Here is a 24,375-nt window from a genome sequence, read left to right as displayed (position 1 = left end):
CTTGCAGTGGTGATTTTTAATTTTATCATTCTCTTATATAAAAGCTTTGCCTTTCCCCCCTTTTCTTCTCTATCTCTGGTTTTTCTCTTTTGAGTATCTCTAACTGATGGATTATTTTGTCATTTGAAGTATTTTAGTACAAGGAACAAAGTATTTTAGTCCATTTATTACCATCATTCTTTGTGTTGCTCAGATTGTCCAAATTTGGCCTCTCAAGCTGGCTCCTGTAATCCCCATTTGTCTTTGAGCAATTCCTTACTTTTTGACACAGGTATTGAAGACTTATATTGTACATTCTCTGTCCCAGGCCTGGAGTTAGCCACTTTCTGAGGAGATTTTTTGAGATGATCTTTTCAAATATATATCCTTAACAAAGATATAGTTATTTGTGGTGCACATGCAATGGAATGTTATGCATCCAATAAACTTGGATTTATAAAGATAATAAATTTTAAATTAACAAGAGTGAATCTTAAACATTTAATTCAGTATTATATTGGTTATATCTACCCATGTTCATTATTAATGTGCTATATAATATATGTGAATGGCTAGATAGATAGTCCTATTCTATTGTTTAGATTTACCACAATTTATTTAAATAATTCCCTACTGATGAACATTATGTTGCCATTTTTTTCAACATAATAAATGATACTCCCATCAGCACTCTTGCATTCACTTATGGGCACCTGTCAGATTGTTACTTCTGAGAAATCAATAAAAATGAAGAGTTAGGTTAAAGATGAGGATATTTATCAAGCATTATAATATAAAAGGTATTAGGTACTTAAGAAAGATACAAAGATAAAAAGTTGTTTTTAGCCTAGCAAAGAAGATAAAAGCTGTACTGAAGTAACTCTAAGAGTATATAAAAGTCATTTCCAAGTTACAAATACATGTTCTGGAAGTTCAGAGGAGGGATATATTCTTCCCACAGGGACTACTGTTATCTCATGTACAAAATATAAAGGACTCAAAGAATCTCTTGATATTAATGGATTTTGTGAGGTCAGCTTTACTTGCAGTTTTTCTCATGATGTCCTTATTAAATCAAAACTGAAGATAGTTGAATAAGGTAACTTGATAGCTGTTTGGGATGGTTTGGTCCAACTGGGCTGGTTTAGAAGTAAAGTTAAACAGACTAACACTATTTTAGGTACCTAAAGGTTTAAATAACTTCCAGTAATTATGTTTTAGGCAGGAATTGAACACTATATTTCACAAACAAAAAACTCATTCAAATTTCAAGAACTCACAATAAACTCCAATTAGGAAAAATATAGCAATAGTTTAAAAATTATCCAGAGTCTCTATTTCTTTTTTTATTATTTGAAAACAGCTTCTATTTAACCAAGTATAAAAATGTTAGAAAAATATACATGTTCTTGAGCATAATAAATGGTCATTATTGAAAAATTTAGAAATAAACTTAAGAAAAAGAAAAATATCACTGATAATCTCACAGCCAAGAGATAACCACATTTTAGGTTTATCTTTCCAAATGCCATTTAAATATTTATATAGTCACAGAAAATGATGTCATATACTATATACTGTTTAATAATCTGCCTTTTCCGTGTTTTGAAACATAAAATATTGCATTGAAATTCATATAACTTTAAAATGTTCATAATATTTAAAAACAGACCATTAGTGTTTTGAAGTAATGATGGAATACATTTTGAGTATTTATGACCGAGTTGTTAAAAGTTGTTAATATGGTATATATTTTATTGCAACATGTATATTAAAGATTACATGGAATCTGTTGAGCATCATAATTTCTTTTAATCATTCTACACTTGTCAGAATGCTGGAACATATCTGAATAGTTCCTCATTCATGATGGCCATCTCCTGGATCTTGATCCTGGCTTTGGGTGATTAGGAATTTGTCATTGCAGGGGCTAGTGACCTTCAAGACTTCTCCTAAGAAGAGTAGAGATCATTGAACTCTATACTGGAAAACTAGATGGATCTCATCTGGCTAGAGAAGGACATCTTCTTACCAAAATCTTAAATCTACCATCTGGAGCTTGTTTGTCCCTTTGTGTTTTTCCCAAGTGCTTGCCTGAAATTTTGGTCCATGTTCTCAGAAAATAGAGCTTTGCAGAGTTGTGCAAAGACAACTCTGCCCATAGCTATATTTTCCCATCGTTCACACTTTTCTCTAGGTCTTCCTAGGATGGCCTTGCTTTCCTGATAACCATGGAAATGGGGCTCAGTTATTGAACAGCCAGAGCCTGGCCTGTTCCTTACCTTTTGCTATATGTAAGATGGTTAGATTCTAATCTCATTATAATGTCCTTATTGAATCATGAGATAAACCTAGTTGAAGGACAAGCAACAAGAGTCTAGGTGAGTGAGGAGAAATCACACAAGGTGAAACCATTGCCTAATAAAGTTCAGTTTTTCAGTTAACAGGAATTATTACAATGTTATTTGAAAAGTTGCCTTAGAAGCTACAGTACAATGGGGGAAATTAAAATTAAGTCCACTTCAGTATGACCTAGCAAAAGAATTTAATTTTCTTTCCCTCTGTTAACTGGTAGCTTTCAAAGATAGTTTCTATTAAATTTGGGTATATATAAAAGAATATTTATTAAACATATTTAAGGTGTAATGACTCACAATACAGCAAAACCTGTGTACCAACTACTTATTTTAAGAAAGAGAATATTACTACTAACTTTGAAGACCCCTGCATATCTACTCCCTTTCCTCTCCCCTCAACCATAATAGTTGTCCTGAATTTTGTGTTCATAATTCTGTTGTTTTTCTTTATAGTTTGAACCACGTACCCCAAAACTATGTTGTTTATCTATGCATATATTTTAGTTTTATGTAAATGTTTTATACATTTATGATTTGCTTTTTAAAATTATTTATTTATTTATTTTGGCTGCTAAGTGTCTTAGTTGTGGCACACTGGATCTTCATTGCGGCACGCAGGATCTTTAGTTGGCGCACACAGGCTCTTAGTTGCAGCATGCGGGCTTCTTAGTTGCAGCAGGGGGACTTCTTAGTTGTGGCATGCAGGCTCTTAGTTGCAGCATGTGAACTCTTAGTTGTGGCATGTGGGATCTAGTTCCCCGACGAGGGATCGAACCTGGGCCCCCTGCATTGGGAGCATGGAGTCTTCTCCACTGGACCACCAGGGAAGTCCTTATGACTTGCTTTTTTTGTCAACATATTGGTGTGAGATTTAGCCATATAGCTATAATTCATTTTCACTGCTGTATGGTATTCTATTACATGAGTATATCATGTTTTAAAATCCAGTTTCTATAAATAGCAATGTAGATTGTTTCAAAATTTGATATTACAGTGCTGCTATAAACATTCTTGTACATGTTTACTGATGGATATGCAGAGGTTGCTCTAGGGCAGAGGTTTGCAAACTTTTTCCATATAAAGACATATAGGAAATACTTTAGACTTTGCAGGCCCAATGGCCTCTATTACAACTCATCAGTTCTGCCATTGTAGCATGACAGCAGCCATGGACAATATGTAAAAGAATGAGTGTGGCTGTGTTCCGATAAAACTTTATTTACAAAAACAGGCAGTGGCAGGATTTAGCCAGTGGGCCATAGTTTGCCAGCCTCTATTCTAGTATATATATTATGAATGTTCTATCACTAAACACAGGGTATTTGGAGCATGCAAATATCTTCAGCTTTACTAGACAATGTGCAATATTTTCCGAAGGAGATTTTTCAATTTTTATTCTTTACTAACATTTGAAATTCTGAAAATTTTAAGTTTAGGCCGATCTGGTATATGGATATGAAATGAAATCTCATTTTGGTTTTAATTTGTATTTCCCTGATTAAGGTTAAGTTTTTTTGTTTTTGTTTTGAAACATATGTTTATTGGCCATTTGTCTAACATGAAATGCCTATTAAAGTTCTGTGCTCATTTTTTTCTTGGGTTGTCATTATTAATTATAGAACTTTATAAAAAATATTTTGGGTGTTTTTGTGTTAGTCATATGTGTTGAAAATATCTTCTCCCAGTTTATAGCTTGTCTTTTCATTCTCTAGGGAATCTTTTAATAAATAGAAGTTCTCTGTTCAATGTCAGATTTATTAAATTTTTTTTAAAGACTTGTTCTATTTTTGTGTTTTAAGAAATCATTATCTTACACTAAGGTCATAAATTTAGTCTCCTACATTGTCTTCTTAAGGGTTTATAGTTTTGCCTTCCACATTTTTGGTTGTTATAAAATCTTTTGGGAGATTTCCCTCATGGCACAGTGGTTAAGAATCCGCCTGCCAATGCAGGGGACATGGGTTCAAGCCCTGGTCCGGGAAGATCCCACATGCCACGGAGCAACTAAGCCCTGTGCTCTAGAGCTCATGAGCCACAATGACTAAGCCCCGCGTGCCACAACTATTGAAGCCCACATGCCCAGAGCCTGTGCTCCACAACAAAGACAAGCCATTGCTATGAGAAGACCACGCACCGCAATGAAGAGTAGCCCCCGCTGGCTGCAACTAGAGAAAGCCCACACGCAGCGATGAAGACCAACGCAGTCAAAAATAAATAAATAAATAATACTTTAAAAAAAAATCTTTTGGAATCAATCTCTTTCTGTAAGATAAAGGAGTGTAATTTATGTGTGCATGCGCAGCAGTTGTCCCAGAATATGAAAACGCTATCTTTTCCCCTATTATTGATGGTCATAAATTAGGTTATATGTATGTATGTCTTTATTCAATCTGTTGATCAAGTTATTTTTCCCTGTAATGTGTACATGCTCTTGATTAACATAGTTTTATAATAATTTTTGGTATATGATAACACAAAGACCTATTTGGGACCTATTAATCTTCTCCAGTATATTGCTTTTTCTATTTCCTTTATTTTTTATTCTTATCTTTATTATTTCCTTGCTTTTACTTTCTTTTGGTTTATTCTGCCATTTTTTCTCAAATTTTCAGTTGGATAATTACAGAATTAACTTTTATGCTTCTTTCTTTTTTAAAAATAGTTATTTTAGTTGATTTACTGTTGTGTTAATTTCTGCTGTACAGCAGTGATTCAGTTATATGTATATATACTTTTTCATATTCTTTTCCATTATGGTTTATTAAAGGATATTTTTGTTTGTTTTTTGGCTCTGCTGTGTGGCTTGCAGGATGTTAGTTCCCTGACCAGGGATTGAACCTGTGCCTCCTGCAGTGGAAGCACAGAGTCCTAACCACTGGACCACCAGGAAAGTCCCTATTACAGGATACTGAATATAGTTCCCTTTGCTATACAGTAGGACCATGTTGTTTATCCATTTTATATATAGTAGTTTGCATCTGCTAATCCCAAACTCCCACTCCATCGCTCCTCCACCCCACCTCCCCCCATTGGCAACCACAAGTCTGTTCTCTGTATCTGTGAGTCTGTTTCTGTCTCATATATCATTTGTGTCATATTTTAGATTCCACATATAAGTGATATCATATGGCATTTGTCTTTCTCTTTCTGACTTACTTCACTTAGTATGATAATCTCTAGGTCCATCCATGTTGCTGAAAATGGCATTATGTCATCATTTTTTATGGCTGAGTAGTATTCCATTGTATATATGTACCACATCTTCTTTATCCATTTGGCTGCTGATGGACATTTAGGTTGCTTCCATGTCTTGGCTATTGTAAATAGTGCTGCTATGAACACTGGGGTGCATAAATTAGAGTTTTCTTGGGATATACGCCAAGGAGTGGGATTGCTGTGTCATATGGTAACTCTACTTTTAGTTTTTTAAGGAACCTCCACACTGTTCTCCCTAGTGGCTGCACCAATTTACATTCCCATCAACAGTTTAGGAGAGTTCCCTTTTTTCCACACCCTCTCCATCTGGTGGCAGATGTTAACTAGACTTACTGTGGTGATCATTTTGCAATATATGCAAATATGGAAAAATCATGTACACCTGAAACTAAAATAATGTTTATGTCACTTATACCTAAAAAGAAAAAAAAAGATTTCCTACCTCAAGGAAAATACCCTCGAAATTTCATGATGGAAAAAAACCTTGAAATCATTTAACACAATCTATCAAACAAGAAAAAAATTTTCAGATTATTTTTTGTATACCAGAATTGTTTTTATTTTGGTACATTTATCTTAAGCCAAATATTAATTTTAAAACTTAGCTATTAAGCATTCAGTCAAAACGTGGTTTCAATGAACTTCTCCAAGGAACAGTATTATATGAAATTTTAATTTAAATTTTGTACATACTGGAAATACATTTTAAATGTATTTCTTCATTTGGGTCACCCTCAAAGAAGCTTGAAAAACACATCATATTCCAAGACCATATACTAAGGGAATGAAAATGACTTGAGGCTGTGTCAAGTCATTTTTCCATCATAAACAAGTCTTAGAAATATAATTTCTAAGCTCTGGAATTATAATTAACTTAGAAAAGGTAAATCAGACATTCTGGATAAATGGTATTCTTTTGCATTCTTTTAATTGTATGTTAGATGTTATTTATATTTTACTTAGAGTATTTATATCTATTATCATTTACAGCAATTATTATTATCTGCTCTTGTTTGATTTTGAAACTAGGGCTATGCTACTAGCCTCACAGAATGAGCTTCAAAAATTTTATTAGGGGAGGGGTTTTGAAAAATTTCAAGTGTAGAACTAATTGTTCTAGATTTCTCAAAAAACACAAACTACTAGGGAGGTGGTCTAGTGGTTAGGATTCGGCGCTTTCACTGCCGTGGCCTGGGTTCAATTCCTGGTTGGGGAACTGAGATCCTGCAAGCCACGCAGCATGGCTAAAAATAAAAATAAAAATAAAAACAAAACCCTACAAACTACTAAATCTCAACTAAGATAAAGCAGATATCCCAAATAACCAGATAACCATAAAGAAATTGAATTTATACTGTAAAGCTCCCCAAAAAGAAATCCTGGGGCCCAGGTGTCTCCACTGGCAATTTATTACAAACATTTGAAGAGTGAACACAGATTTTACACAACTTCTTCCAGAAAATAGAAGAAACACTTCCCAACTCATTTTATGAGACCACTATTACACTGATCCCCAAGTGAGACAAAGACTTGGGGGAAAAAAAACCCTCATAATTTTAGACACAAAAGTCCTCAACAAAATGTTAGCAAATCAAATCCAACAAGGAAATTATACAACATACTGAGTGGGATTTGTTACAGGTATACAAGACACATTTGACATTTTAAAAAATCAATGTAATCCACCATATCAACATGTTAAAGAAGAAAAATCCTATGATCAACTGCTTCGGAAAAATTTCAATTGCTGCAGAAAGAGCATTCGATAATATCCAACATCCATTCATGATTTAAAAAAAAAAAAACCTCAAGAAGTTAGGAACAGAGGGGAACAACTTCAATTTAAAAAAGAGCACCGGGAGGGTAGAGTCAAAATGGCTACTAGGACACGGAATTCATGCCTCCTCACAACTAGGGCATCTACCAGGCACCGGTGGGGGACCATGGACACCTAAGGGGATGGGAGAAACCCCCAGCGACCGGGTAGGACGTGGGGCATGAGGGGAGAGAAGCGGGAGGAGAAGTGGAGGCGGGATGGGACTGGTGCCCCTGAGGGACGGCTGGGGGAGGGGAAGGGATCCCACGCCCAAAGGGGGAAATTGGGGAACCACTGGGAGGGCAGAGGATCAAAAGGGAGCATGGCCAGCTTTCCCCTGCCCACTTGGGCCCCCAGGAACCTGCTGAGATCCCGGGCCTGATCCTCTGCCCACCTAGGCCCCCACCAGCCACGTGGGTCCTGAGGGAGTGGGAGGGAGGGAAGGGGGAGCAAAAGTAAAGGCCGGACCTCTGGGATCGGCACCCCTGAGGGGTGGCTAGGGGAGGCAAGGAGTTCCTACATCCAGCAGGACCCACTCACGGTTAGGGGTCCAATGGCGACAGGGGAGACCCTGTGGGAGACAGTGGGGGAGGTGCGCAAAGGAACAGAAGGGAATGGAGCCAGTGCTTTCCCTGTCCACTTAGGCACCAGGGAGACTGTTGGGCTCCCAGGCCTAATCCTCTGCCCTCAGAGCCTCTCCTGCCATGCAGAACCAAAGCCCTGCCCTTACACCCCCACCCAGCACCCTACCTCTACACTCAGAGACCCCCTCCAACGAGCTGGGCCTAAACCCCACCCACACTCCATCACTCACGGATCTAACTACAAACTCCAAAACCCCACACTGCAGAGACTCTCCTTTAGACGTGCTGCCTCTCCCCTTCCGTGCAGGTCTTAAGCAGAGGCCCTGCCCCACACTTGAACTTTGTCCCGCCACTCCCTGCCCCACACTCAAACGTCAACCCTCCCCACCCGCCTAGGTCCCCCAGCACCCTAAACCCTACCCTTGCCTAAGTTCCACCCCTGCCTAAACTCTGCCCCCATGGCCACGGCTTTTTTTTTTCTTTTCTTTTTTCCTCTTTTAGATTGGGGTTTTGTTTTACCTTGTTGATTCATTGTTGTTGCTTCTTTTACATTTTTATTTTTCCTAATAAATCTTTTATTTTTCTACTTTTTATTCTTTATACTTCGTTATTGTTCTGTTCTCTCCTCTTGGCTTGTTCCCTCCCCCCCTTTTTTTTTCTGTTTTGGCTTTATTTTACCTTGTTGCAGTTGTTTCAATTATAGTTTTATTTTTCCTAATGTATTTTGTATCTTTCTAATTTTATTTTGTTTTTTATTCTTCAATATTGTACTGCTCCTTTTTTTCTTTTTTCCCGCACCATGTACCTTGTGGGAGAATCCTGTTCCCAGGTCGAGGGTCAGGCCCAAGCTCCTGTGGTGGGAGCTACAAGTCCAAACTGCTGGACTAACAGACAACCTCAGACCCCAGGGAATGTCAATTGGAGTGAGGCCTCCTGGAGGTCCTCACCTCAGCACCAAGACCCAGCTCTATCCAACTGCCTGCAACTCCAGTGCTGGATGTCTCAGGCCAAACAGCCAGTAAGACAGGAATACAGCATCACCTATCAAAAAAAAAAAAAAAAAAAAGAAATGACAAAAAAATGTGTTACAGAAGAAGGAGCAAGGTAAAAACCTACAAGACCAAATAAATGAAGATGAAATACGCAACCTACCTGAAAAAGAATTCAGAGTAATGATAGTAAAGAGGATCCAAAATCTCGGAAACAGAATGGAGAAAATACAAGAAACATGTAACAAGGATCTAGAAGAACTACAGAGCAAACAAACAGTGATGAACAACACAATTACTAAAATTAAAAATACTCTAGAAGGAATCAATAGCAGAATAACTGAGGCAGAAGAACGGATAAGTGAGCTGGAAGATAAAATGGTGGAAGTAACTGCCAGGGAGCAGAATAAACAAAAAAAAATGAAAAGAATTGAGGACAGTCTCAGAGACCTCTGGGACAACATTAAACGCACCAACATTCGAAGTATAGGGGTCCCAGAAGAAGAAGAGAAAAAGAAAGGGTTTGAGAAAATATGTGAAGAGATTATAGTAGAAAACTTCCCTAACATGGGAAAGGAAATAGTCAATGAAGTCCTGGAAGCACAGAGAGTACCATACAGGATAAACCCAAAGAGAAACACACTGAGACACATATTAATCAAACTACCAAACATTAAATACAAAGAAAAAGGTTAGCAGCTGATTTTTCAGCAAAAACTCTGCAAGCCAGAAGGGAGTGGCAGGACATATTTAAAGTGATGAAAGGGAAAAACCTACAACCAAGATTACTCTACCCAGCAAGGATCTCATTCAGATTCGAAGGAGAAATTAAAACCTTTACAGATAAGCAAAAGTTAAGAGAATTCAGCACCACCAAACCAGCTTTACAACAAATGCTAAAGGAACTTCTCTAGGCAGGAAACACAAGAGAAGGAAAAGACCTACAATAACAAACCCAAAACAATTAAGAAAATGGTAATAGAAACATACATATCGATAACTACCTTAAATGTAAATGGATTAAATGCTCCAACCAAAAGACATAGACTGGCTGAATGGGTACAAAAACAAGACCTGTATATATGCTGTCTACAAGAGACAAACTTCAGACATAGGGACACATACAGACTGAAAGTGAGGGGATGGGAAAAGATATTCCATGCAAATGGAATTCAAAAGAAAGCTGGAGTAGCAATTCTCATATCAGACAAAATAGACTTAAAAACAAAGACTATTACAAGAGACAAAGAAGGACACTATATGATGATCAAGGGTTCAATCCAAGAAGAAGATATAAACAGTTGTAAATATTTATGCACCCAACATAGGAGCACCTCAATACATCAGGCAAATGCTAACAGCCATAAAAGGGGAAATCGATAGTAACGCAACCATAGTAGGGGACTCTAACACCCCACTTTCACCAATGGACAGATCATCCAAAATGAAAATAAATAAGGAAACAGAAGCTTTAAATGATACATTAAACAAGATGGACTTAATTGATATTTATAGGACATTCCATCCAAAAACAACAGAATACACTTTCTTCTCAAATGCTCATGGAACATTCTCCAGGATAGACCATATCTTGGGTCACAAATCAAGCCCTGGTAAATTTAAGAAAATTGAAATTGTATCAAGTATCTTTTCCGACCACACGCTATGAGACTAGATATCAGTTACAGGAAAAAAGCTGTAAGAAATACAAACACATGGAGGCTAAACAATACACTACTAAATAACCCAGAGATCACTGAAGAAATCAAAGAGGAAATAAAAAAATACCTAGAAACAAATGACAATGAAAACACGATGACCCAAAACCTATGGGATGCAGCAAAAGCAGTTCTAAGAGGGAAGTTTATAGCAATTACAATCCTACCTCAAGAATCAAGAAAAATCTCAAATAAACAACCTAACCTTACACCTAAAGCGATAAGAGAAAGAAGAACAAAAAACCCCCAAAGTTAGCAGAAGGAAAGAAATCATACAGATCAGATCAGAAATAAATGAAAAAGAAATGAAGGAAACAAGGGCAAAGATCAATAAAACTAAAAGCTGGCTCTGTGAGAAGATAAACAACATTGATAATCCATTAGCCAGACTCATCAAGTAAAAAGGGAGAAGACTCAAATCCACAGAATTAGAAACGGAAAAGGAGAAGTAACAACTGACACTGCAGAAATACAAAGGATCATGAGAGATTACTACAAGCAACTATATGCCAATAAAATGGATAACCTGGAAGAAATGGACAAATGCTTAGAAAAGCACAACCTTCTGAGACTGAACCTGAAAGGAAGAGAAAATACAAACAGACCAATCACAAGCACTGAAACTGAAACTGTGATTAAAAATATTCCAACAAACAAAAGCCCAGGACCAGATGGCTTCACAGGCAAATTCTATCAAACATTTAGAGAAGAGCTAACACCTATCCTTCTCAAACTCTTCCAAAATATAGCACAGGGAGGAACACTCCCAAACTCATTCTACGAGGCCACCATCACCCTGATACCAAAATGAGACAAAGAACTCACAAAAAAAGAAAACTACAGGCCAATATCTCTGATGAACATAGATGCAAATATCCTCGACAAAATACTAGCAAACAGAATCCAACAACACATTAAAAGGATCATACACCATGATCAAGTAGGGTTTATCCCAGGAAACCAAGGATTCTTCAATATACGCAAATCAATCAATGTGATAAAACATATTAACAAATTGCAGGAGAAAAACCATATGATCATCTCAATAGATGCAGAAAAAGCTTTTGACAAAATTCAGCACCCATTTATGATAAAAACTCTCCAGAAAGTAGGCATAGAGGGAACCTACCTCAACATAATAAAGGCCATAGATGATAAACCCACAGCCAAAATCGTCTTCAATGGTGAAAAACTGAAACCATTTCCTTTAAGATCAGAAACAAGACAAGGTTGCCCACTCTCACCACTAACATTCAACATAGTTTTGGAAGTTTTAGTCACAGCAATCAGAGAAGAAAAAGAAATAAAAGGAATGCAAATAGGAAAAGAAGTAAAACTGTCACTGTTTGCAGATGACATGATACTACACATAGAGAATCCTAAAGATGCTACCAGAAAACTACTAGAGCTAATCAATGAATTTGGTAGAGTAGCAGGATACAAAATTAATGCACAGAAATCTCTTGCATTCCTATACACTAATGATGAAATATCTGAAAGAGAAATTAAGGAAACAGTCCCATTTACCACTGCAACAAAAAGAATAAAATACCTAGGAATAAACCTGCCTAAGGAGACAAAAGACCTCTATGCAGAAAACTATAAGACACTGATGAAAGAAATTAAAGAGGATACAAACATATGGAGAGATATACTATGTTCTTGGATTGGAAGAATCAACACTGTGAACGTGACTCTACTACCCAAAGCAATCTACAGATTCAATGCAATCCCTATCAAACTGCCAATGGCATTTTTCACAGAACTAGAACAAAAAAATTGCACAATTTGTATGGAAACACAAAAGACCCCGAATAGCCAAAACAATCTTGAGAAAAATAATGGAGCTGGAGGAATCAGTCTCCCGGACTTCGGACTATACAGCAAAGCTACAGTAGTCAAGTCAGTATGTTACTGGCACAAAAACAGAAATATAGATCAATGGAACAGAAGAGAAAGCCCAGAGATAAACCCACACATCTATGGTCACCTAATCTATGACAAAGGAGGCCAGAATATACAATGGAGCAAAGACATCCTCTTCAATAAGTGGTGCTGGTAAAACTGGACATGTAAAAGAATGAAATTAGAACACTCCCTAACACCATACAGAAAAATAAACTCAAAATGGATTAAAAGCCTAAATGTAAGGCCAGACACTATTAAACTCTTAGAGGGAAACATAGGCAGAACATTCTGACATAAATCGCAGCAAGATCTTTTTTGACCCACCTCCTAGAGTAATGAAAATAAAAACAAAAATAAACAAATGTGACCTAATTAAATTCAAAAGCTTTTGCACAGCAAAGGAAACCATAAACAAGACGAAAAGACAACCCTCAGAATGGGAAAAATTATTTGCAAACGAAGCAACTGACAATGGATTAATCTCCAAAATATACAAGAAGGTCATGCAGCTCAGTATGAAAAAAACAAACAACGCAATCCAAAAATGGGCAGAAGACCTAAATAGACATTTCTCCAAAGAAGATATACAGATTGCCGACAAACACATGAAAAGATGCTCAATGTCATTAATTATTAGAGAAGAGCAAGTCAAAACTGCAATGAGATGTCACCTCACACTGGTCAGAATGGCCATCATCAAAAAATCTACAAATAATAAATGCTGGAGAGGGTGTGGAGAAAAGGGAACCCTCTTGCACTGTTGGTAGGAATGTAAATTGATACAGCCACTATGGAGAACAGTATGGAGGTTCCTTAAAAAACTAAAAATAGAATGACCATATGACCCAGCAATCCCACTACTGGGCATATACCCTGAGAAAACCATAATTCAAAAACAGACATGTACCACTATGTTGATTGCAGCACTATTTACAATAGCCAGGACATGGAAGCAACCTAAGCGTCCATTGACAGATGAATGGATAAAGAAGATGTGGCACATATATACAATGGAATATTAGTCAGCCATAAAAAGAAATGAAACTGAGTTACTTGTAGTGAGGTGGATGGACCTAGAGTCTGTCATACAGAGTGAAGTAAGTCAGAAAGAGAAAAACAAACACTGTATGCTGACACATATATGTGGAATCTAAAAAAAAAAAAAAAAAAAAAAAGGTTCTCATGAACTTAGGGACAGGACAGGAATAAAGGCACAGATGTAGAGAATGGACTTGAGGACACGGGGAGGGGGAAGTGTAAGCTGGGACGAAGTGAGAGAGTAGCATTGACATATATACACTACCAAATATAAAATAGCTGGTGGGAAGCTGCATGGCACAGGGAGGTCAGCCCGGTGCTTTGTGACCACCTAGAGGGGTGGGATAAGGAGGGTGGGAGGGAGACGCAAGTGGGAGGGGATATGGGGATATACATATGCATATAGCTGATTCACTCTGTTATACAGCAGAAACTAACACAACATTGTAAAGCAATTACACTCCAATAAAGATGTTAGAAAAAATAAAGATAAAAAAATAAAAATAAAAAAGAGCACCTGCACAAAACCTACAGCTAACATAATACTTAACAGTGAAAGACTGAGAGTTTCCCCCTAAGATCAGAAACAAGGCAAGGATATATGCTTGTACCACTCTTACTCAACATAACACTGGAAGTAATAGTCACCATAATAAGGGAAGAAAAGAAACAAAAGACATATAGACTAGAAGAAAAAAACTGTCCTTGTTTATAGCTGACATGATTATCTATGTAGAAAATCCCAAGGAATGTACAAAACAAAAACTTCCAGAACTAATTAGTGAGTTCTGCAGCAAGATAATAGATTACAAGATCAATATACAAGTTACTTGTAACTCATATACAAATTATATTGATATTACAGTCTATGACTTTGCTGTAGAACTCACAAATTATATAATTTGTATATTGATTTGTATATACGTATATGTACATATATAATTTGTGTATACTAGTGATTAATAGGTAAAAGGAAAAACACAACACCATTTACAACTTTTCCAAAGAAAATGAAACACTTAGATATACACTTATAAATCATGTATGCGACCTGTATGCCAAAAATTACAAATCCTAATAAGAGAAATCAAAGACTATTAGTTTTCTAGGGCTGCCATAACAAATTACCAACAAACTTAGTTTAAAACAACTTAACTTTATTTTCTCACAGTTCTGGGGGCTAGAAGTCCAAAATCAAGGTATTGGCAGGGCCATGCTTTCTCTAAAGGCACTAGGGGATGATTCTTTCTTGCCCTTTCCAGTTTCTGGTAGTTATTAGTAAGCCCTGGTGTTCCTTGGCTTGTAGATGCATCATTCCAACCTTGCCTCTGATTTCACATGGCTTTCCCTATGTGCCTGTGTCCATATTTCCCTCTTCTTATAAGGATACTAGTCATTAGAATAGTGCTTACTCTAATCCAATATGACCTCACCTTAATTTGATTACATCTGCGAAGCCTCTATTTCCAAATAAGGTCACATTCACAGGTACTGAGAGTTAGGACTTGAATATTTTGGGGAACACAATTAAACCCACAATAAAGACCTAAAAATGGAGAGACATATCATGTTCATGGACTGGAAGACTCAGAGAGTAAAGATGTCAATTATCCCCAAATTGAAATTCTATTACAACTCAGCAAACTCTTTTTTTGTACATATAGGATAGTTTATTCTAGAATTTATATGAAATGGCAGAAGACCTAGAATAGTTAAGTCAATTTTAAAAATGTAAAGTGGGAGGAATCACTCTACCCAATATTAAGACATCCTACAGAGGGACAGTAACCAAGACAGGGTGGTATTGGCAGAGGGATAGGCACATAGATCAACAGAAGAGAACAGAAAATCCAGAAATAGACATATACAAATATAAAGGCACAAAATCAATTTATTGAAGGTAGCCTTTTCAACAAATGGTACTAGAACAACTGGACACCCATAAGGCAACACAAACAAAGAAACAACATGAAGCTAAAGTTTATAATGTTTGCAAATATTAACTCAAAATGGATCACAGACTTAAATGCAACATAAAACCATGAAAACTTCAGGCAAAAATGTAGGAGAATATCTTTGGGATCTGGAGCTAGAAAAGGAGTCCTTAGATTTGACACCAAAAGCTAGATCCATAAAAGGAAAAAGTAATAAGCTAGACCTTATCAAAATTAAAAAGTTTTGCTTTTCAAAAGACCCTGCCTAGAAGGATAAAAAGCTATGCACTGGGGAAAATTTTTGCAAACTACATACCAAACAAAGGACTAATACTGACTAGAATAAAGAAAGCACTCTCTCACAATCCAACAGTTAAAAAAAAGATACAATTCAAAATTAAGGAGTAAAAGACACAGTCATTTCACCACAGTGGATACAGGGATGGCAAATAAGCACACCATCATTAGCCACTAGGGAAATGGAAATTATAACCACAAAGAGATATCATTACACACCTATCAGAATGGCTAAGATAAAAAGTGGTGAAAAAACCAAATGCTGGTAGAGATACAGAGAAACTGGGTCACTCATGTTCCTGGTATGAATGTAAAATGGAAAAGCCACTTTGGAAAATGATTTGTCCATTTCTTATAAGAGAAACGTTCATTCACTATATAACCCAGAAACTACTCTCTTAAACATTTAGACCAGAGAAATGGAAGTTTATGTTCACACAAAAATTTATACAAAAATGTTCACAAGCAGCTTTATTTGTAAGGGCAAAACATTTTTTTCCCCTTAGGGTTTCGTTTTAGTAAGAATTTTGATTCAGAACGAGGTATAACCTCACATTAATATTAGAATGTTTTGTTCCAAAAGGATTTACCTGATGCTTAGTAAGAGTGATGAAAGATTTACTGTACGTATTGTATTTGTAAAGTTTCCTTCTCATTTGAATTCTGTAATAGTATATGATTAAAACACTAAATAAAAGTAATGTTTACAATAATAGCTAACATTTATTAAGCATTAACTATGTAGTACACATTGCTTTAAGGCTTTACGGTATATGTATTTACTTCTTTAAATTGCAGAACACTATGATGAAATGTATATTGATGGAAACTAAAACAAACGGGTTAAGTAACTTTTGCGAAGGAACACCCATATAGTAAACGGTGGAGCTCAGATGATACTGTACAAGAGAACCCTACATTTTAGGGTTGAGCTCTCATATGAATTCACTAATGTCTAACTAGGATTGAAATATGATGGAAAGTAATTCTGCACTTATATTAATCTAGCCTTTCTTAAATGTGAATTCTCTGAAGGTGAGTTACTTGTGAGATTAAGTAAAAAAGGATTCTCACATTCATAATCTGAATTTTCTGATATCCCAAAGCTGAATGTCATGGGCAAACAGGTAAAGGATTTACTAAATTAATTTTTTCATACAGTTTTTCTCCATTATGAAGTTTCTGATGTTGAGTAAGGTGTGAATGACGTCTAAAGTTCTTACCACATGCATTACATTTATAAGGCTTCTCGCCAGAATGAATTCTCTGATGTTGAGTAAGTTGTGATCCACGATTAAAGGCCCTTCCACATTCGTTACATTTGTATGGTTTCTCACCAGTATGAATTCTCTGATGCTGAGTCAGATGTGAACCACGAATAAAGGCCTTCCCACATTCATTACACTCATAGGGCTTCTCACCAGTATGAACTCTCTGATGGTAAGTTAGCTGTGAGCTACGAATAAAAGTCTTACCACATTCCTTACATTCATATGGTTTCCTACCAGTATGAAAAATCTGATGTAGATTAAGTTGTGAAGCACAAATGAAGATCTTCCCACACTGCTTACATTCATAGGGATTCTCACCTGTATGAATTTTCTGATGTTGAGACAGTTGTGAGCCATAAATAAAGGCCTTTCCACACTCTTTACATTCATAGGGTTTTTCACCAGTATGAATTCTCTGATGCTGAGTAAGATGTGAGCCACGAATAAAGGCTTTCCCACATTCCTTACATTCAAAGGGTTTTTCACCAGTGTGAATTTTTTGATGTTCAGTAAGTTGTGAGCCACGAATAAATGATTTCCCACATTCTTGACATTCATATGGTTTCTCGCCAGTATGAATTCTCTGATGTCGAATAAGCTGTGAGCCATAGTTAAAGGCCTTTCCGCACTCCTTACATTCGTGTGGTTTCTTACCTGTATGAATCCTCTGATGTTCAGTAAGTTGTGAGCCACGAATAAAGGACATCTCACAATCTTTACATTTATAAGGCTTTTCACCAGTATGGAGTCTATAATGTAGAGTAAGCTGTGAACCATAACTAAAGGCTTTCCCACATTTCTTACATTCATAGGGTTTCTCACCAGTATGAATTCTCTGATGTTCAGTAAGTTGAGAGCCACGAATAAAGGCCTTTCCACATTCCTTACATCGATAGGGTTTCTCTGCAGTATGAACTCTCTGATGGTAAGTAAGTTGTGAGCCACGAAAAAACGCCTTCCCACATGCATTACATTCATAGGGTCTTTCACCAGTATGAATTCTTTGATGCTGAGTAAGATGAGAGCTACGAATAAAGGCCTTCCCACACTCTTTACATTCATAAGGTTTCTCTCCAGTATGAATTCTTTGATGATAAATAAGTTTCGAGGCACAGATAAAAGCTTTTCTACATTCCTTACATTCATAGGGTTTCTTAGCAACATGAACTCTCTGATGGTAAGTAAGTTGTGAGTCCTGAATAAAGGCCTTTCCACATTCTTTACATTCATAGAATTTTTCATCAGAATGATTTTTCTGATGTTCAGTCTGTTGAAAGCCAAGGATAAAATATTTTCTGCATGCTTTACATTCACAGAATTTCTCAGTAGAATGAATTCTCTGTTGTAACGTAACGGATGTGGTTTGACTAAAGTTAGGCATTTCTTCATAAACTACTAGTTGCCTAAAAAGTCCCTCTTTATTTCCTAAATGGCTTTCAAACTGGTCTCTGCAATCCTTATCATCTTGAAAACTTTTGCACTCACACTTACGGCTTGTAAGTTGTTCTATTATCTCCCACTGAGATGCTTCTAGTTCATAAATTTCTCTTTTTGATGATAGCTTCTTGTTTTCACACCTGGATTCCCAGTCTGTAAGATAACAAGTAAACAAATGCTATTTTCATATTCCTGGAAAAATGAAACTTCTAAGGTAGAAATGGTGGACTCAAACTGAATATCATACTCATAAGATGTCAGTGCAACCAATGGAACAGAAAAGAAAAATCCATAAATAGACACAATTATAAGTGTAAATTTAGCATAGAATAAAGGTAGCAGCTAAAACCAGTAGGGAAAAGATGAACTCTTTTTTAATAAATGAAAGTGATAAACATAAGGATAAACAGGAGACACTGCTTTGGGAAAGATCCCCAGTGCTCTCCTTACTTGCTGCAAATAATGAAACCTTCCTTCTCCCTTAAAAAAACAAAAACAAAAAACCAATACGACATAAGGATAAACATACAGAAAAAAAATGAAATTGCATTAGTACCTTAGACCTTACAGTAGGATAAATTCCAAATGGATCAGATACCCCTACTTAGAGAAATGAAAACACAGAAATAACTAGAATAAAACTTGGGTGACTTCTTCTATAACTTAGGAATGGGGAAATTTTTCCAAATCACAACTTGATAAAAATGACCACACTGGGACTTCCCACGTCCACGCTTCCACTGCAGGGGGCATGGGTTCAATCTCTGGTCGGGGAACTAAGATCCCACATGCTGTGCGGTGGGGCCAAAAAAAAATGATGTTGGATTAATTATCTATGTAGAAAAAGTAAAATTAAAAAAAATGATGTTACAGTAGAAAACAAAAACAAAAGAAAAGGTTAGCATGTCAAAAACACATTAAGGAAAGTAAAAGGACAAGCTGGGAAAAAATAGATATGTATAGGTATCTATACTTACGTGAACTCTATCTCAAAATTGCACTAGTGGGACTTCCCTGGTGGTCCAGTGGTTAAGACTCTGTGCTTCCACTGCAGGGGGCACAGGTTCGACCCCTGGTCAGGGAACCAAGATCCCACATGCTGCGTGGCACAGCCAAAAAACAAACAAAAAAATAAAGCAAAAAAAAAATTTTTTTTTAATTGCACCAGCAAATTTCAAAAATTCTGATGCAGAAAGTTTTCACTGAAGCATAATTTGTTACAGAAAAAGATTAACAATAACCCAATTGTCCATCAGTAGGTGGCTGGTTGAAATAATTCATGGTATATCCACATCATGGAGTACTACGAAGCAGTTAAAAAGGAATATCTCTTTATATTAATGTGAAGTGCTGATTGAAATACACTTAATTATAAAAGAAATGTCGAGCTTCCCTGGCGGCGCAGTGGTTAAGAATCCGCCTGCCAATGCAGGGGACATGGGTTCAAGCCCTGGTCCGGGAGGATCCCACATGCCATGGAGCAACTAAGGCCGGGTGCCACAAGTACTGAAGCCCGTGCGCCTAAAGCCCATGCTCTGCAGTAAGAGAGGCCACCGCAATAAGAGGCCCACGCACCGCAACGAAGAGTAGCTCCCGCTCACCGCAACTAGAGAAAGCCCACACGCAGCAATGAAGATCCAATGCAGCCAAAAATAAATAAATTAAGAAAAAAAAAGAGAAATGTCAATAAAAGTATGTATAGTTATGCTCTTTTTATCTTAGGAAGGAGAGGAGGTGGAAGAAGTATAAATGCATAATACACATTTGCTTTTATTTTCAAAAGGGGGAGGAATAAACCCCATAGTTACAGGGTAGGGAAGGAACAGGTAGAGGAGCCAGCAATAGAAGTCAGATTTCTTTGAATATAACTTGTTTTGTAGATTTGACTTTGGAGGTATATAAATATATTAAATAATTATAAAACAAAATTAAATTACAAGAAAGCACAGCTTAAAAATTGAAAAAAAAAAAAAAAAAAGAACCAGTATTTACAATTGGTGGCATAACCATACAAGGAAACTACTTCAAATAACTTTCAAACATAGTAATTTGACTGTGAGATATACCCTATGAAGGGAACAAAAAACTGCCAAAACAATTATCTCAAACTGTTTTGAGTAATCATATAGTTAGTGGTAGTGTTGATCTTCTTATTTTAGAGGCTTCTTGTATAATGTGGGATAACATATGTAATTATGTGATATTCTAATTGCATCATTCATAGTGTCCTTGATAACTGGGACTCCTGGCATGGGAGAAAATAGATGCAGCTGTAAGATCTTAAAAAGGGTTAAATAAAAAGCCTATAATTCAGAATCTGAATTGAATTGGTATGAACTCAAGCTATAGTTTATCTTATGTTTTTTAATTAAGACTTTATTTCTTAGAGTAGCTTTAGGTTTACAGAAAAACTGAACTAAGTCCAGAGAGTTCCCACATGCTCCCTTTTCCTTCCCCTCCAGGTTCCCTTATCAGTAATAACTTAATATCTTGCATTGGTGCAGTATATTTGTTAAAATTGATGAATCTATATTGATACATTACTTTCTTCTATTTCTGTTCTCCCTGACTCACCCTAGCCACACTTATCTGTTGATCCTCAAAAGGATCAAACTCACTGCTACCTCAGTTCCTCTGCAACTGCTAGTCTCTCTGCCTTAAACTGCTCTTCTTGGGAATTCCTTGGCAGTCCAGCGGTTAGGACTCTGAGCTTTCACTGCCAAGGGCCTGGGTTTGATCCCTGGTTGGGGAATTAAGATCCCACAAGCCACGCAGGGCAGCCAAAAAACAAACAAACAAAAAACCCCAAAAAACAAAAACCTGCTCTTCTCCCAGAATTTGCATGGCTTACTCTATTCATGTCTCCTCTCAAATGCGAGCACTTCAGAGAGCCATCCTTAACCACTCTTTCTATAAGAACACCTCCCCCCATTACTTTGTGATTCTCTATGCTTTTTGTTTTGCTTCCTAACACTCATCACTCTTTGTATATTTTTATTTGTTACTGACTATTTCTTCTGCTAGGAAAGATCAATGGGGATAGGGAATTTTTCTTGTTTACTGTTATATTCTCAATACTTAGAATACAGAGGGTATTTAAAAATATTTGTTGGATAAAGACTCATACAGGTTTCACTAGATCAAAAATATAAAATGTTAAAATGGTTATCATTGAAAAAGGAGGGCTATTCCCTGCTTGAAAATACAGGGGAACATGAAAGAAAAGGGAAGTGGTAAATGGAGCAAAGAAGGGGATTCCTTAGGTAACTGATGCTAAAACACTTTTGTCCTCCAGGGCTCAGGATTTTACTCCACAGGCCTAAGAGTAAAAGGCCTTGGTTGGGTCTGTGAGGAGAACTTTGGAGCTAATAACTCAAAGGTGTGGCCAACTTATTAAGGAATTTAACAACGTCCTCCCTTTGCCTGATCATCTCTTACTCACCTGGGCTCAGACCTCTTGTCACATCCCGTACAACCTTCCAAGGGTCCTTCCCTTGCTCCAATAAGGAGAGCACATCTGGCTTAGAAATGGAAAATCCTGCTTATAAGAATGGAAATGGATATGGTTACATTCTGCTTGTCCAGAATTAAAATTGAGTCCACTGTTCATCAAGTAAGAAGGTCAATTACAGAAAGATTCAGAGAAAGGATATCTGAAGAAAAGAGTAGATAAAAGTGCCCAATGGAGCTGTCCATTTCAAAGTCTATAAGGCACAAAAAATTTATTTGGGACTAGGGGTCTGAAATTCAGCTAGGCACTTGGCAACTTTTCTAAATTTCACAAAGACTGAAGTTGAATTATTGGGAACAGACAAAATTACCCAGTGAGACCAGGTTGCTGTAGTTCTCCAACATCACGTCTCTGTACAAATCCCTCTGTTCCAATTCCAGGCACTCCCACTCTTCCTGTGAGAAGTCTATGGCTACATCTTTGAACAACACCAACCTCTGAAATAACAATCCAGGGTTAATGGTAAAATAAAGAAATATTTTTTAGAAGTAATGAGAGGAGAAGAAAAGTATTACATACAGTGGCCAAAACAGAAATACGTTGAAGCTGGAAGCTTGCAATATGGCTAAATAATGGAAAGGAAGGGAGTGTGATAAATGCAGAGCACCTAAATAGTTTCTAAACATTCCTATTACTCTGTCATAGCTTCTTGTGAACAGTTACAAGAATGAACAAAAGCCAGGTAAGTGGAGTTCTCTGATTAAATGAAATACTGTGTGCAAGCACATAACATGCAAATTCTCAAATAAGTTACAAATTCCTTCCTCCCCTCTTCCCTTTAAAGAATTGAAAATAAGAAAAAGGAAGGAAGGAAGGGAGGGAAGAAAGAGAGGATGGAAGGAGGAAGGGAGGGAGAAAAAAGAGAAAAAAACAAAACTGATGGGCCCATTCCAAATGTCTTTTAAAATGTTTATCTTAGAAAATAAGATTTCTATATAATTTAAGAATTTATTTCCAACTCAAGTCTCAGAATAACTTAGCAATAATATTCTTCCTTGTCCTAGCAAATCCTTTCATAGACATCATTTTTATAAGGTACATAATATTCCATATTATAATTATAATCATTTTCTTTTTTTCTTTTTGCTGCACAGCGCAGCTTGTGGGATCTTAGTGCCCCCACCAGGGATTGAACCCCGGCCCTCGGCAGTAAAAAGCGCAGAGTCCTAACCACTGGACCGCCAGGGAATTCCCTGTAATCATTTTCTTATTTTCCAGTATTTAGTTTGTTTTCCTTCTCTAACATCAGCTCTGTTTCTAAAATTCGCAAATATCTAACCCTCTGGCTGATCATTTTACCACTCATCATTGCTCACTGTACACTTTGCTTATTCTGAGCAACGGAAAACCAATGAAAGATGAGCTAAACTCACACATATGTGGCCCCTGACTTACACATTCTATTCAAATTTGAAATGGACCTTGTCACTGGTATTCACCTCTGAGGTATTCACTGACATGACATGCTCCTCTCTGTTCTCAATCCTACATTTGATCACATTTCCAATCTTAAAAGCCTCACAGACCAAAGATTTCACCACATTCTGAGATAAACAGCAATTTTCTATCCTAATCAACCAGAAAATGGAGGTCAATGAGAAAGACTGAATTTTGCATGTGTAGTCCCATCTCATCAAACCACATTCTGACACAAGAGGTTCTACTCTTTCCTTAATACATTTCCTGATTTGCAGAATGGATCCCTAAATATGGCTAGAGAAGAGAGGGGTGGGGCTTAGTGAGGCAGAAAATCTGGAGATAAGAATATTGAGCATTCATATCTTAGAAAACAATGACTATTTGATGAGGGGAAGAAAAAACACCAACTCACATGGGGCATGGCTTAGAAGGGCAAATTATTAGTCCTCCTCTGGCTTCTTCTCATGGAGAAGTGCTGAGTCCTGAGAATACAGAGTCAGGAAAGAAAAAGGAAACCGTGAGAATAGGCTTCCTTCTAAATGACTAAGTTAAGATAAATATTTCCTTCCCTTTTCATGGCACCTGGTCCCTTCCATGCCCCAATATATATACTGAGATTTGCAGAAATATAAACAATCAAATCCCTTCCCCAATCCCAAAAAACATAGATATAGAAGAATTAATTTATGCTAAAGCAGTACCCAATTCCTATGATGTTCTTAGGGTTCTCTGACCCGTCCTGAGTGGTTAACATTTTCAGACTAGGGGCCTCTGATCCAAAATGTATCCAAGTCATACTTGCTTCAAGGACAATGATGGGGCCCTCAGGCCTAGAAGTGCTCTGTATCCATGTAGGCCAAATCCTGCAACAAACACTTCCCACAACTAAGATCTGCCTTTT

The 24,375-nt window shown here is 36.9% G+C and overlaps 1 protein-coding gene across 4 annotated transcripts in view; it reads right to left on the bottom strand.

The window, feature by feature from the left end:
- LOC132354334 (zinc finger protein 420) overlaps window positions 1-24,375 on the bottom strand; it is a 75,583-nt gene that overhangs the window by 44,374 nt on the left and 6,834 nt on the right. Inside the window, exons 4-9 of one of the 4 annotated variants that reach the window (XM_059906220.1) lie at window positions 23,887-23,956; window positions 22,366-22,492; window positions 21,987-22,082; window positions 17,426-18,697; window positions 15,039-15,151; window positions 8,914-8,993 (exon numbers count right to left, since the gene is read on the bottom strand). In XM_059906220.1, the coding sequence (XP_059762203.1) occupies window positions 15,066-15,151; window positions 17,426-18,697; window positions 21,987-22,082; window positions 22,366-22,492; window positions 23,887-23,895 (1,590 nt within the window). In that variant the 5' untranslated portion in view covers window positions 23,896-23,956 and the 3' untranslated portion in view covers window positions 8,914-8,993; window positions 15,039-15,065. Of the gene's footprint in view, window positions 1-8,372; window positions 8,994-14,723; window positions 15,152-16,995; window positions 18,698-21,986; window positions 22,083-22,365; window positions 22,493-23,886; window positions 23,957-24,375 lie in introns of those variants that run through there. The other 3 variants (XM_059906221.1, XM_059906219.1, XM_059906222.1) reach the window with 3 other exon arrangements.

This window comes from Balaenoptera ricei, chromosome 19 (genome assembly GCF_028023285.1).
Source record: "Balaenoptera ricei isolate mBalRic1 chromosome 19, mBalRic1.hap2, whole genome shotgun sequence".
Lineage (NCBI taxonomy): Eukaryota > Metazoa > Chordata > Mammalia > Artiodactyla > Balaenopteridae > Balaenoptera > Balaenoptera ricei.
Note: the sequence above shows the minus strand (reverse complement) of the source record. Positions and strands in the feature narration are given on the sequence as shown.